Source organism: Struthio camelus, chromosome 2 (assembly GCF_040807025.1).
Source record: "Struthio camelus isolate bStrCam1 chromosome 2, bStrCam1.hap1, whole genome shotgun sequence".
Lineage (NCBI taxonomy): Eukaryota > Metazoa > Chordata > Aves > Struthioniformes > Struthionidae > Struthio > Struthio camelus.
In genome coordinates this window covers 120,372,777-120,385,889 of record NC_090943.1, presented here as the reverse complement: position 1 = coordinate 120,385,889, position 13,113 = coordinate 120,372,777, and the positions used below count along the sequence as shown (strand labels likewise).

Below are 13,113 nucleotides of genomic sequence, written 5' to 3'. Positions count from 1 at the left end.
ATTTTCTTCGGAAGCCAGCCAAACAAGAGCACTGGCCCTAAAAGCAATTTCCTCTGGCTCCCCTTCTGCGTTGAGGAAAGCAATCCTGAGCAGGCAGCAGCAACAGGGGGCAGCACAAACAGAAATTCAGAGCCTTCAGGGGCTTTTGTTTGCTCCATAGCTGCATCAACAGCAGCACGGCGAGGCTGCGGAGTCTGGCCAGGTACATCTGGAGGGAACTTACAGCGAGAGGTATTTAGAGAATGCATATCTGCCGTTGTGCAGTAAAAGTCTTGGATTTTCTTTCACAGAAATGCAGATCTGCAATCACTGCAAATCACTCTTCCTGTATTTAGTTCCTGCTGCGTTTTTAAACTAAATCAGAAAATTCCATGCAAGAACCACTTATGTGGAAGCAAGTAATTCACTGCAGGGAGAGGAAGGAGGGATTAATCACTTTCTCTGTTGCATTCTAATTATAAAGATGTATTTTTCTAGCTAACAAGCAACTTGGAGACTCCAACCTTTTCTTTTCTCTTCTGCATGATTATGCATTGATATTTAATAATCTATGAAATATATCCATTTCAACATTAGGAAAGACAAAACGCGATCTCTCTGTGAAAGCGTAACTTGCACATCCAACTTTAAGGTTTTGGCCATGCAAAAATCCATTTACACTGCATAGCTATTCACTTGTAATTAAGTTTGCACATAAAGGGCTGTGCCAAGCAGCACTAATAAATGCAACTCAAGAAAAAAGAATGGCACTTTAGTGTTATTCACATTTATATATGTACTTTATACGGACACATAAGCATGAAAAGGAGAAAACCTCTGAGCCACCGGAAAAACATTTTCTCTTTATTAAATTGTTTATCAAAATATAACCTTCAAGATTAAAAGCACACATCTGAGCTGTTGCATTAAAAAAAAAATCTCCCCTCAGAATCTCAGCTTTGTTTAAAAAAAAAAAAAAAAAAAAGAGATAGAGAGAGAAGGCATTTATATTCTGATTAGAGATTTGCAAATACCAAGAGCAGCCACAAAACAGAATAATGAATAGCTTTTACAGACATTATCTGCATTTCTTTGAAAGAAAATTCAATAGTTTTTTGCTTCTGAGAAGCACATTTGCATTCTCCAACATCACTTCATTTAGCTTAATACCGTTTGATCCTCCTGAAAATGAAAATGTGTCCACAGAACTACTGACAGCTACAAGTCCTGGTATATTTGTTAAAAATGAAATTTTTCCCCCCACCAGTAACAAAAAGCAGTTTTAACGTGGGGTACCAACCCCTTGTTCTACTGCAATAAATGGGATATTTGCATAAGAAATTAGCCTCCAAGAACTACATATGAATTACAGGTCACTGTCACTTGCTATTGTAACTTCACAGTAATTGATCAGGTGTTAAGTACCTGCTTACCTAATTGGCTCTGAAACTACCTTGGCCCTTCTTTAAGCATCAGGTAAATTGAGGATTTACTAACAAAGGGAAGGTGCTACTATTGTGTTTCACACATCTTGCATAAAATGCTATTCCACAAATTAGAAATAGCCTATTTTAAAGCTACAGTAAACAAGTGGTTAAGAACAGCTTCTTCTATTCTTTTGTCGCATATCTGAGATACTTCTATGATGACGAAGTATTTTTCTTTAAACCTTTTGTTACTCACAAAAGTTCATCTTGAGCAGAGAAAAGCCCGCAAATAAGTGAATCCCTGAAACACTGTTACTATTCTTGATTTAAAAGCCTTTATTTTTATCGCTAATAATGAGGATCAACTACAAACGCACTTGCTCTTTCCAATGACTAATTAACAGGAAAGTTAGGGATCTGATATTATGCCCCGCTGATAAAGAACATCCAACTAAACTGACACTTGTGAAGTATTTATTTTTTAACTGATGAACAAAAGCAGTAAGATCTACCTCAAGCACTGACAACTCAGCCACCTGAATATAAGGAACAGATCACTGCAGAAAATAATACGATTATGGCATAAATCCTGGTTTCAGCAAAACAAACAGCACCAATACCTTAAAAGGGAAGAAATTTTACCCAATCGGTGTTAAAACCTGGGAGACAGGTTTTGCAGCAAGCAGAACTGTAACTGCAGGTTCTAGGACCTAGATTCTCATCTTGGATCAGCAATTAAATACATGCTCATTTTAAAGCATCCAAACAGCTACAGTGACTTCAATTAGTCTAACAGCATTGTTTAACATTTTCCTAATGCTGTTTATCTTTGGAATCAAGTAAGAAAGATAAGGAATGTAAACAATGGCAGTAATTGTGACTTATGTCTCTGGAAGGACCTACGCATGAGAAGAAGGGTGATCTATCAAATTAATACCTTACTGAGTATGGTCTGCAGAGTGAATGTTTGGGAACTTGAGTGTTTTAAACACTTAAACGAAACTGTCCCGACACATGATTAGCAATGTTTTAGAAGATGTATTTTCCTTTACTTTTCCAGGTACAGAAAACCCTTCTCTTAAGTCAGCTCCTTGAGGAAAACACTGAAGAGAGAGACAGGCTTTGTAAACTCAAAATTGCAAATTTGACTGAAGAGTAATGAACAGTCCTCAAATTCTGAGGATATAATATAGGAAAATTCCTTCCAGGGTACCCTGATCATAAAAAACTTAGATGAAAAATTAAAACACAAAACTGCATATCTGAAGTCTTCTTCTTCCAGGACGTACTAAAGAACAAACTGTAATTAATATACTTTGTTAACTATAGTATAACTAAGCATAATCTTGTGACATGGAATTTGCAGCTACACCACAGACATCTCTACTGCAGTCAGCGCTTGATAGCTGAGCACCTACCTGCACTGCCACGTCATGCAGGGCAGCTTTGCAAAGCTATCCAGAGCAGAGGTGGCAAAGGTATTGGTGAATGTGGCACGGTTTGTATATGAAGGAAAAGGTCACCTCTTAACCAGAGATATATGCATTTACCCGGAAATTCACGTGTCCTATCTTCGGGCATGTGGACGCAACCAGGGACCACAAGAACACGTGAACGAACGCCTGGTGTATAGGACTAAAAAAATTTCCTGATGTCATATAAAAAGTTCTTTCACAATTGAACAAATGGTGGCCTTGGAGTCAGATAAGGTTTTTGTCCCTATTCCTGCTACTGAAAGACTCTTCCAGAACTCTGTCACTAACAGTTAAAGAATTCTCAACTTTTAACTTGGATGGATTCACAACCATTTTATGCACCCATTAGATTTCTGGCTACAGGTCCCTGTTGGTATGACTAGCTCTTCTTCCTGGATGTATTTAGAAGGTCTAATTATATGTCACCTCAGTTTTTGTTCAGGCAGGCAAAATGGCTCTTATGAGATAACGCCTTCCTTTTTAATATCCTGTTGGTTCTCCTCTGCATCCCATCCAGTTTATTTTGCATTTCTTTAACAGAAGTGATCAGAACTGTTCATGGTCTCCAAAGGAGATTTTGCAGCAACTTGTACAATGCCATTATTGATTCTTATTCTCTGTTGAAAATATCTTCCTACAAATACATCACACTATACTTTCTCCTTCTCTGCTCCTTCTAAATTACAAGCCCCTGAAAGACAGCAAAACCTCTTATTCACAGTCACTAACTTAAAACTGAATAACAAATTCTCTCAACAATTTCCCCTAGCTTCCCATAGTAGCCAGTCTTTCTATTTCTTTGTATTTCAGGGAACTGGATGTACATCGTTACAGAGGGCAAACAGGCTTATGTAAGCTGCAATCAGAAGACGCAAAGGCAAAAATGTCAATGTTTAGAAATTTTTTCTAGTAATTAACACCAAAGATTAGCAGAAACTGGGGCTTACTTCTATGACTGCATGTAACCACACGCTACAGTAAGGTATAAAACCATTCGACAAATCACAGCTTTCTCTGGCCTCTACACAAGGAAGCCCATAATTCAGGGAGATGTTGATTAAAACTTTAATAACGGTTTTAGGGTCTAGGGGAAGGGGTTATCTGTTTTCAAGAGTCTAGGCGGGGAGGGAGGTTGGTTGTTTTTAAGAAAAACCCATATAATAAATATTAATGGATTTCCTTTCTTTAAGGAACAGTTATATATTCAGAATATCACAATTATGTGATAAGATGAACCAGCTACACAGTTTACTTAGTCCAATAGGCATACTCATAACCATCTGATCCTTTCTTTAACATATTTAAAAACAAAAGCCAAAATAGTACTGTCAAAAATTTTGCTCATCTGGAACAATAATCAGGACAGCTCAGGGCAAGTAAGCAATGGACAGCAGACAGGTGGGAAAGACAAAATAGATATGCTTCCACGACCCGTTTTATAAGGCGCCACAGCCATTGAGGACAGGCTGGCTACTGCAGCTGTTCCTATAAAAGGAACTGGAGGTAAATGACCGCCTTCGGGGAAAGGAGGTCCCGCCTACCAGCAACAAACATTTCGTCCTTCTTATCCCCCTGGGAGCTGAAGTAACACCAAATCTCCATTTTCTCTCTCCAGACTCTTCCCTCTGCCGACGACAGGCCCCTCTTCCTTGGAAGCAACAAAATCCAGTTTTGCCAACATTTTTGAGAAGCCTTGATGTATAACCACTCTGATAAAAATTTTAAGGACTGAGAACCAGCCATACTGATGCTTACTTAAGAAACTGCTTTGACATCAGTAAACCAATGATGACCAAGGTCATCAATAAGGAGCTTTGAGAAACTAACATAAAGTGCCACAGCAACTGACACTGCTTTCAAATAATATATTCCATTTTATGTCCTGAAACAAGTTCTCGTCTTCAAAATTTTCTCAGATCTAAGGCTCTGACTGTAAACGGTTTTTCCAGACTTCGTGGCTCAAGAGTTTCTATCTTTAAAAAGAACACACTGTAACTGACAAGTAATTGTAAGGATCACTTCAAGTAAAAGAATGGACACCAACCATCAGTAGTGCAAGACCCTTCTGGGGCAGGTTTCTGTGAATATGGAATAGGCGGACTACTTGAATCTGACATGTCTTCATCCTCCTCTTCATCTTCCATTTCATTAACAGCTTGGTTGGCAGGAAAGTCCAGGTTTCCATTTTGTGAATAGCGATGTACTAACTCTTTATCCAACTCTTCCACCTTTGGTTTCACATCTGAGCAAGAACACAGAATAAAATAAACATTTCATCAGTATTTGCACCTATCTCCTTTTAAAATAACCAGCATGCCATTCTCTCTCTTCAAGGAGGTCTAAAATTCAGATTTTGTGTCGCACAATTAAGTACAGTGTGGTTTTGTTGTTTGTTTTTTAATGAAAAGCATCCCACCCATTTCTCACATAAGAAAATGACAATTGAAATGCGCCATACTTTCATGGTTACCTTCCGGCAGGAAAGGAGGCTGGTCGGGATCCAGATACAGTTGTGAAAAGATGGGCCGTGGGACAACGCTGCTACATCGCAAAGAAGCTTCTATAGAGTTATGAAGAGCTTCTTCAAACCGGGCAGATTTCAGTTGCCCTGCATAAGAATTCCCCATGATCTAAGAACACAAAGAAAACAGCTGGTTGATAAGGGGATGGGAAAGTGCATAAACAGACTATTTACAAGTGAAGAGTGAAGTATTTTTAATGTCCAGCAGGACAGGCACTAGCAGTGACTTAGAGTTAATAATGGAGTATACTGTGAAAATAACACCTCTAACTAGTACTACCTGTTCATATTTCTGTGAATCTGGTAGACTCTGTAACCTCATATTTCAATAGCAGATCTTAGCACATCTCAAACACACAGTTTTCTGTTTTCTGCCTGCATTTTCTGTCTACAACCTCAAGAATCCATCTGATACAGAATTAACTGAGGGTAGATAGAAGTATTATTACTATTATTATAGGATTTTCAGAGTATACTACAGAAGTGAATGTAAAGAGCAACGAAAATTAAAAATGTGTAGTTTGGCTTATTCGCTAATTGTCTAACACAACTTTACTTGTGGGCATGCTATTTCACACAGATTTCACATAGAATGGTTGAGGTTGGAAGGGATTTCTGGAGACCACCTAGTCCAACCCCTTGCTCAAGCAGGGTCCTCTAGAGCACATTACCCAGGATCGCATCCAGGAGAGTTTTGAATATCTCCAGAGAAGGAGACTCCACCACCTCTCTGGGCAACCTGTATTGTTTGCAGAAAAACCACTATGTATAGACATCCAACAACTCAAATTTTTCATCCTGTGAATATTAACTGAAATTATTTGGAAAGTCAGTTCTCAGTCATTTCAGGAATCTTCATCCCTTGTCTTCAATGTAGTGCTACGATTTACATCTTAGGTTTTGTTATAGGCATAGTCCAATCCATATAATTCCAATTGTCTAATCATGCTCTTACAGCAACGGTTTAAAAAAAACAAACAAACAAACAAACAACATCCAAACCATATACAGCAAATGCTGTGAAATGTCTTTATTTTACATTATGCTTAATACTAGTAAAGTGTTAACAATCATTTAAATGTCTACCTGGACAGTTAACATTTCAGCTTGTTCACATCAACGATGAATACATTAACTTAATAAAATATTCAAGCACAAACAAAACTTTAGATCATTACTTGTTTTACCCCTTTAGGTGACAATTTACAGTCCATAGCCTATTATATTTGTGCCCTCACCATTAGGATAGAGACTCTCAAACGTAAATACTTAGTAGCAGCAGGGCCATGCAAGGTCTTACAATGAGCTGATAGGAGACTCGCTGACAGACAGAAGTTTCCACATCGCTGGGTCGTTATACTGTACAACAATTACTCCAAAGAAACAGTAATAATCTAACGCTTTCCAATGTTCAGAATACAAGACCATATTTTCAGAGAATTTTATTTCAACAGAGCTAACTTTTCCCTGGTTACATCAATAGATGAAAAGTGCAAATCCCTATAACGTTATCTTTGTACTTCCCTTCACTAGATGTCACCTAGTCCTAGGACCAGGAAGAGGCCTTGGTCAAGAAGATAAGTTGGCATTCAGAAAACCTACAATTCTATTCCTGGTTGATCCCTGGGTTGCTCAAGTCTGTCGCCCTTTTACAGGTGGCGCTGAAATGATGCCAGCCTGCTTATAACAGTGGTTGGGATCTCCTGATATAGACCAATACTTAAGAGCTAAATGTTACTGTAATACTCAAATATTCAGGGATGAAACTCATCTAATTACTCACCTCCCTATCTGGGAGACAGGCTCAGCTTCCTCTTCAGTCAGAGACTCTGTGCAACTCTGGCAAGTCATTCCACATCTCTGACTCAGCCCTGCTTTTAATAAAGTTTAGGGCGACAGCATTTTCCCTTTCCCAATATGAAGATAAACACAATTTCTTAATGTAACAGGTATTTCTGTGATGCATTATTTAAGCTTAAAAAATCGTCCTTCTTACTTTGTAAATTTGATTAAATATTTATAAACGGCAGGGGGTTTGTACAAACATACCCCTTGCAAAATGAGCCTGGGAGAAGTCCTGCTGAAGCAGGATTAAGCCTGAAGAACAGATGAAAAACAGCTAAATGAGTAGAAACCTGGTTTTACTGAACTCAGAGATAAAATTTCCATAAATTTCAGTGAAATCATGACAAACTATTAAATCATTAATTTGCATACTATAAAATTTAATTCCCGTGTGACAGAATTTCATGTCAGGTATCCTGAGCATAAGGTAGGATTTCAGGAATGCATGCAAATGAAGATACTTTCATTAAAATCCCAAAATAAAAGTAAATTAACCTCTAAGAATCAGAAAATCTGCAATTCCACAGAACATCATCTACATGAAGTCTATCCTGCACTCCTTGTTTTCTACAACCTATCGGATGTACACGATCTATGCCAATAATTTTCATTTTGGTGAGAAACTACTAATAAAATATAGCATATACACGAGAAAAAAATTGTGGAGATTCAGAGCTGTTTAATTTGCCTTCACGGAATCTGTACAAACAGACTTGCCTGCAGATGGTGGTTACGCCATGGATTTATGTAAGAAGGCTGGTTAATATTACTGGAGGATGTTTCTAGCTTGCCAAGAGAAGACAAAGCAGGACTGTGAGGAAACTGGAAATAACAAGTAAAGGCTTAGGAACTGCAGCTTGTGCAAACATCAGTCTCTTTGTAGCATGGAAACGGAGAAGGCACAAGGTTTGTCTTGGACGTGTTTGTGCAAGACAGAGCACGCAGAGGTAGCAGGGAAAGCAGTCCACGGCTGAGTGGCACCGGCACAAGTGACAAACCTAGCGACCGTCTCGGGTGGCTTCTGCAGTGCTGGGCCAGGGGAAGCTAGGACCCAAGGAGCTCGGCTCCAGAAAGCCAAAATTAGGTAGCCCATCTCCTAACAGAGCCTGAGGCCATTAGGACAGCTGGGCCTCATTTGGAGTTCAAGGGAATTGGGGGGAAGGAGGGGCAGGAGGAAGAGGAGGAGGTGGCGGCAGCAGCTGCCTCTGTGGGGAAAGGGGAGCTGAAGAGACCCTCTGATCGCAAGCTGTTCTCCCGTCGAGTTTGTGTAATTCTGATGCGACCTCCCCAAAAAACCAAGGGCACATCGATTCAAGACATAATACCTTAATGTTTCTACTTTTGAATTTACCTATGAATGCCTGGTTCAACGGGGAAGAATTTTGTTTTCCTCCTCCCAGGGTAGACGGCAGGCAGCTTGCACTGAGCGCACCACAACACCGGCAGAAAAGGCAGCAGTGGCAACAGCAGTATGTTGTTATACGCTTTATCATATGCTTTAAAAGTGGTGGGGTGTTTTTTAAGGGTGCAGTAAAAGGTCTAGAGGAAAAATAAAGTGGTGCAAGTAGAAGGGAAAGAAGAAAGCGGAAAGAATATTTTTGTTATCCAAACACGTACCTGTCTGCATTAAAACGTGACAGAAAACAATGACTTAATATAACTAAATTAATGCTCATTGTTAAAAAAAAATATATCACATGAAATGATTATTCTACATTCCTGTATTTGGGGAGCAAAGAGAGAGGGGAGAAAAAAATAAGGTGCTTTCTGGAATGAAATTAAGGCGAGTGCTCCCTAGAATTGGGAATATTTGATGTGGAGTCAATGGGCTCGGGGGGGGGGGGGGTGGGAAAGGCGGACCCAGGTTTAGTGCAACGACGACTATCTGACGGTGTCTGAGAGAAGATGGGGTCGGACTTGACTGAGGAATTCCTCTCCACTCTCGCGTTCCTGTTTTCCTGTTGTCAGCACTGACCCATCAGATCTCACCGTTAGGCCCACTGCCTGTATCCAGTCCCTCCGCACTGAACGGCGGAGCTACTCCAGCGCCTGCTCGACTCCTTGCTCCTGGCAAGCAGTTTGAACTGGGGGCAAACAATTCCCTCCGTATCTATACGCTCACTAATTGCAGCTATTTTAGTAGAGAGCTTGCTAGATTCCCGGAGACTAGCCATTTGCACATCTTTAAAGCAGCATCCCAACCCTTCCCTTTCTTTTTACCTGCACCACTAAATACCTATGTAATTTAGAAGCTGCCGACCAGGTCTGCAGTGTACTCTCTTCTTAGCAATCCCTTCAGCTCTGGTTTCGATCGGACTGTTCCAGGACATGCACGTTCTAAGAGCATGTTACGTAGAGTATATATGTATAGGAAGATTTGCTGTTTATATGACCGCTTACTCCCCAGACAAGGAAGAACTTTTGGTTTGGTAACTGCCACTCTTCAGGTTTCCCACCTCTCTATCTTACCAATACTGCCTCCCTGGTCAGGCAGACAATTTTTATTTTACATCCTTAAAACTTTCCTAAATGCAGAGATTAGAAGGCATAAAATTAAATAATTGCAAAATTAAATCTGCAATGAAACATGAAATAAGAAGAATTTACCTAACATGCACATCACCTGCATCTACAGTCTCTTATCACTCTGAGGGTACTTCTTTGCAAAAATCCAGATCTCGACTCATCGTGATCTCTACCCCACACATCCTGTCTGTTTCTGCTGCTACTGTGCTTCTTCAAAAAAGATTTCCTAAGCCTGCTTTGTGCCTTCTTTGCAGTGGTCTATCACTGAACCAGAGGATTAACTCAGAGATTTGCTGGAGTTAAGAGAACTGCCTTCAAGCAGAGCTGAAAGGCAGCCCTCCTCTCTGAACCTGGGGCCTTTAAAGGAGGCAAGAACAAGGCAGTTAAGAAATTCCACTAACCTGACCACAAATGAGAAGTATTATTAGTACTACGGATTTTAATAAAAAATTAAATATGAACATTTATTACAGAAAGCAAAATTATGACTGCCAGGGCTTCCAGCAAAAGGGACAGAAATGGAACTAATATAATGCAAAATTTCAGAGAAGATTGATTTTTAGCATTGCATCGCTTAACTGTGCGGTGAAGGTCACAGAGAAATTCTAGTGGCTCTTTCGACCCCAGAAGCTGAACTGACAAAGAAGTTTCATCAGTTTAAGCAAATAATCTTGTCCTGTGCTATCATCCAGGTTTCAAAAGGTTTGTGCAGAAACATGATACTGGATGTTCAAGAAGAAACAGTGCCCAGCTTCCTCACAATGCCAGCAGACTCTCCAAATGCTAAGAGTACAGTAAACACTACCAATGTAGTGAACTCATTCTAGTTAGAAAAAAAGGTGGGTGACCCTGGTCCTACACGAACCTGGAAAAACAGCCCTGGCAAGGGCATTGTTACCCAATAACTCTGTACAGTAAAACTACGCATTGAGTTGAAGGCTCTGCTACCAAAAACATAATCAGATCTCTCCATATACCAGATACCACATATCTGGCCTCCAGGTGGGTCATGACCCCAGAGACTTTAAAGGAGAGGAACTGAACTGGAGGATGAGGGAGGGGGCGAGTGTTGTTGTTATGGCTTAAAGCAATTTCACAATTACCTGATAGTGAATGATGAATCTGATGCAAACACCCTCCATTAAGTCGGCTCTATCAAGTCCTTACTTTGTGTTTAACCTAATGATGTAATTGTATTCTTCAAAACACATAATCTGAGTTCTGATCTGGCCTAACCCCACAGAAAAGTTCCCCTTCAAAGGGAAAGAAAGCAAGTTCCTTGACAAAGGCACTGCCGGGCCCAAACACGGCTCCTGTATCTCAAAGGGTCATCTTAGGCAAAGAGAGACCAGGCATCTATTTACACTGTAAAATTGTTTGGGAACTAGTTGTTTCAGCTACCTCAAGCATTTTTTATTATTTATCTCATCCTTATTGATGTTCTGAGAGTCTTCCCTCCCTTCCCACTTAGGGCATCATTAGGATCTATCATGCGCATGCATACAGCAGAAATGATGACAGTTAGCAACAACAGTAACAAACATATACGCTAATTAAAAGTGTAAAATTCAAAGTCAAAAGTATACATATAAAAGTATATATTAACTGTAGCATTCAGTGAGGGAAGGCTTATAGGTGAGTCAATGCAAGAGTGCAAGACCCATTCTCATTAACAGATTCCCTTATCTCATAACCTTTGTAAGATCCCTTCTCCTCCCCCCCCCGCCCAAGCACCTTCAAGATGAGGAGCTTCTCATTGTGCTTTTGTCCATGTTAGGAGTATTCAAACCTAACTGTAAAGGAGTTTTTTTTTTTTTTTATGTGGTGAGTGACAGAAAAATAATTCATCCACAAAATCTTCCCAGGAAAAATGAATAATTTGTTCGTACTGACTCTATTTATAGTGGAGTTTCTGTTCATTTTAATTTGAAGAAAACTCTGAGAAGATCCAATATCATTCAGAATCTAGTCTTTTAATCCACGTCATCATTAGTGTGTCAGAGTGAGGGAAGGGTAAGATCAAGACCACTTATTTTTTCCTCACAAGGTTCCTCTTCTTGTTACTCAATTAATAGCATCTGTATGTGGAGCATTACATCAGATTACCTGGGATGTGGACAATTCCTTGGACGCACAAATTGATACGCATCAGCACTAGATGCAGAATGGAGGAACAGGGCAGCCGTTTCCCCATGACATGAAAGAGAAAGTAAACCACATCGGGGGGCCAACATAGAGACTGCTATACTCCCATGGGCTCCATCCCTTTTCCCACAAGACCGTCCCTATAGTCTTCAAGCACAGGTCATGAGATAATAAACATAGTAAAGGCAAAATTCGCTTCTGAATTCAAGATGATTTTAGCAAGTTTGACTTGTAGGTATAAAACTGCTGACTTCAAAACACCTCCCATACACTGCAAAAATTAAGTTTGAAAAGCATTTTTAAAAATTCACGGATTTGGGAATTTTCAGCCTCACAGTATAAATCAGCAGTGATGGACCACTGAGGCTGAAAAAGGAAAACAACCAAGAAATAGCAGTTGAAACTCAATCTCATCTCTTATCTAAAACTGAAATGTCTCTTTAGTTCTTCCTACATTTTTATTTACCATGAAGTACACAAAGAGGAGTTTGCAATTGCCATCAAACAAAGAACATATTGCAAGGTAGTATGTTGCAGAAGTCACCAAAAATTAAGTTCAAGTTTCACAAAACTGTAGTCCAATAGTTTTGAGGTTAGCATTTGTGTTTATTGCTTAACATAGAATATTTTCCTTCATCTTTTAAGTATTTTGACAAAATTCTCCTAGAATTTGTAAATATAATTCTTTGTAAGCCTGAAGTTTTTTAAAATGTTATTGCAAAGTTGGCTGTGCGTGGTTAGATTCAAACGACATAAAATTGACAATAATCAGAATTCTTCTCATCCCCAAATTGGAGCAGACAATCATTTAGCAAGATTTCTGTGTATCATACTTTGTGATGAGAACTATGCAGAACTTGCACAGACTTCATATTTCTTCAGTTTAAGAGTTCCACTCAGAAACGAATGCGACATTCCAGGTATTCTGTACTCTTACGGCACAATGTGAGAGCAAAACGAATAGAATCGGTGCACTCAGGATGCTCAACAGTTGAGATAGCTCTAGTGAAGACCGAGATGATTTATGGATTAAGCATATGCCAAACTTCATTCAATGCAATTTCCTCAGTAAACAGATACAACAAATAGATCAAAGGAAACATTTAACTTCACCGCTTAATTTATGTGAACTCATCTACAGTGATTACATAGTATGCAAAACCTATGGAGGACCAGTCTCTATGAATAAATAATG

The 13,113-nt window shown here is 39.4% G+C and overlaps 1 protein-coding gene across 10 annotated transcripts in view; it reads right to left on the bottom strand.

Moving 5' to 3' along the window:
• GREB1L (GREB1 like retinoic acid receptor coactivator) overlaps positions 1–13,113 on the bottom strand; it is a 145,820-nt gene that overhangs the window by 63,296 nt on the left and 69,411 nt on the right. For 6 of the 10 annotated variants that reach the window (XM_068932307.1, XM_068932310.1, XM_068932311.1 and 3 more), the window contains exons 3-4: positions 5,340–5,511; positions 4,926–5,123 (exon numbers count right to left, since the gene is read on the bottom strand). In XM_068932307.1, coding sequence (XP_068788408.1) covers positions 4,926–5,123; positions 5,340–5,508 — 367 coding nt within the window. In that variant the 5' untranslated portion in view covers positions 5,509–5,511. The remainder of the gene's footprint in view (positions 1–4,925; positions 5,124–5,339; positions 5,512–13,113) is intronic. The other 4 variants (XM_068932309.1, XM_068932312.1, XM_068932313.1 and 1 more) reach the window with 1 other exon arrangement.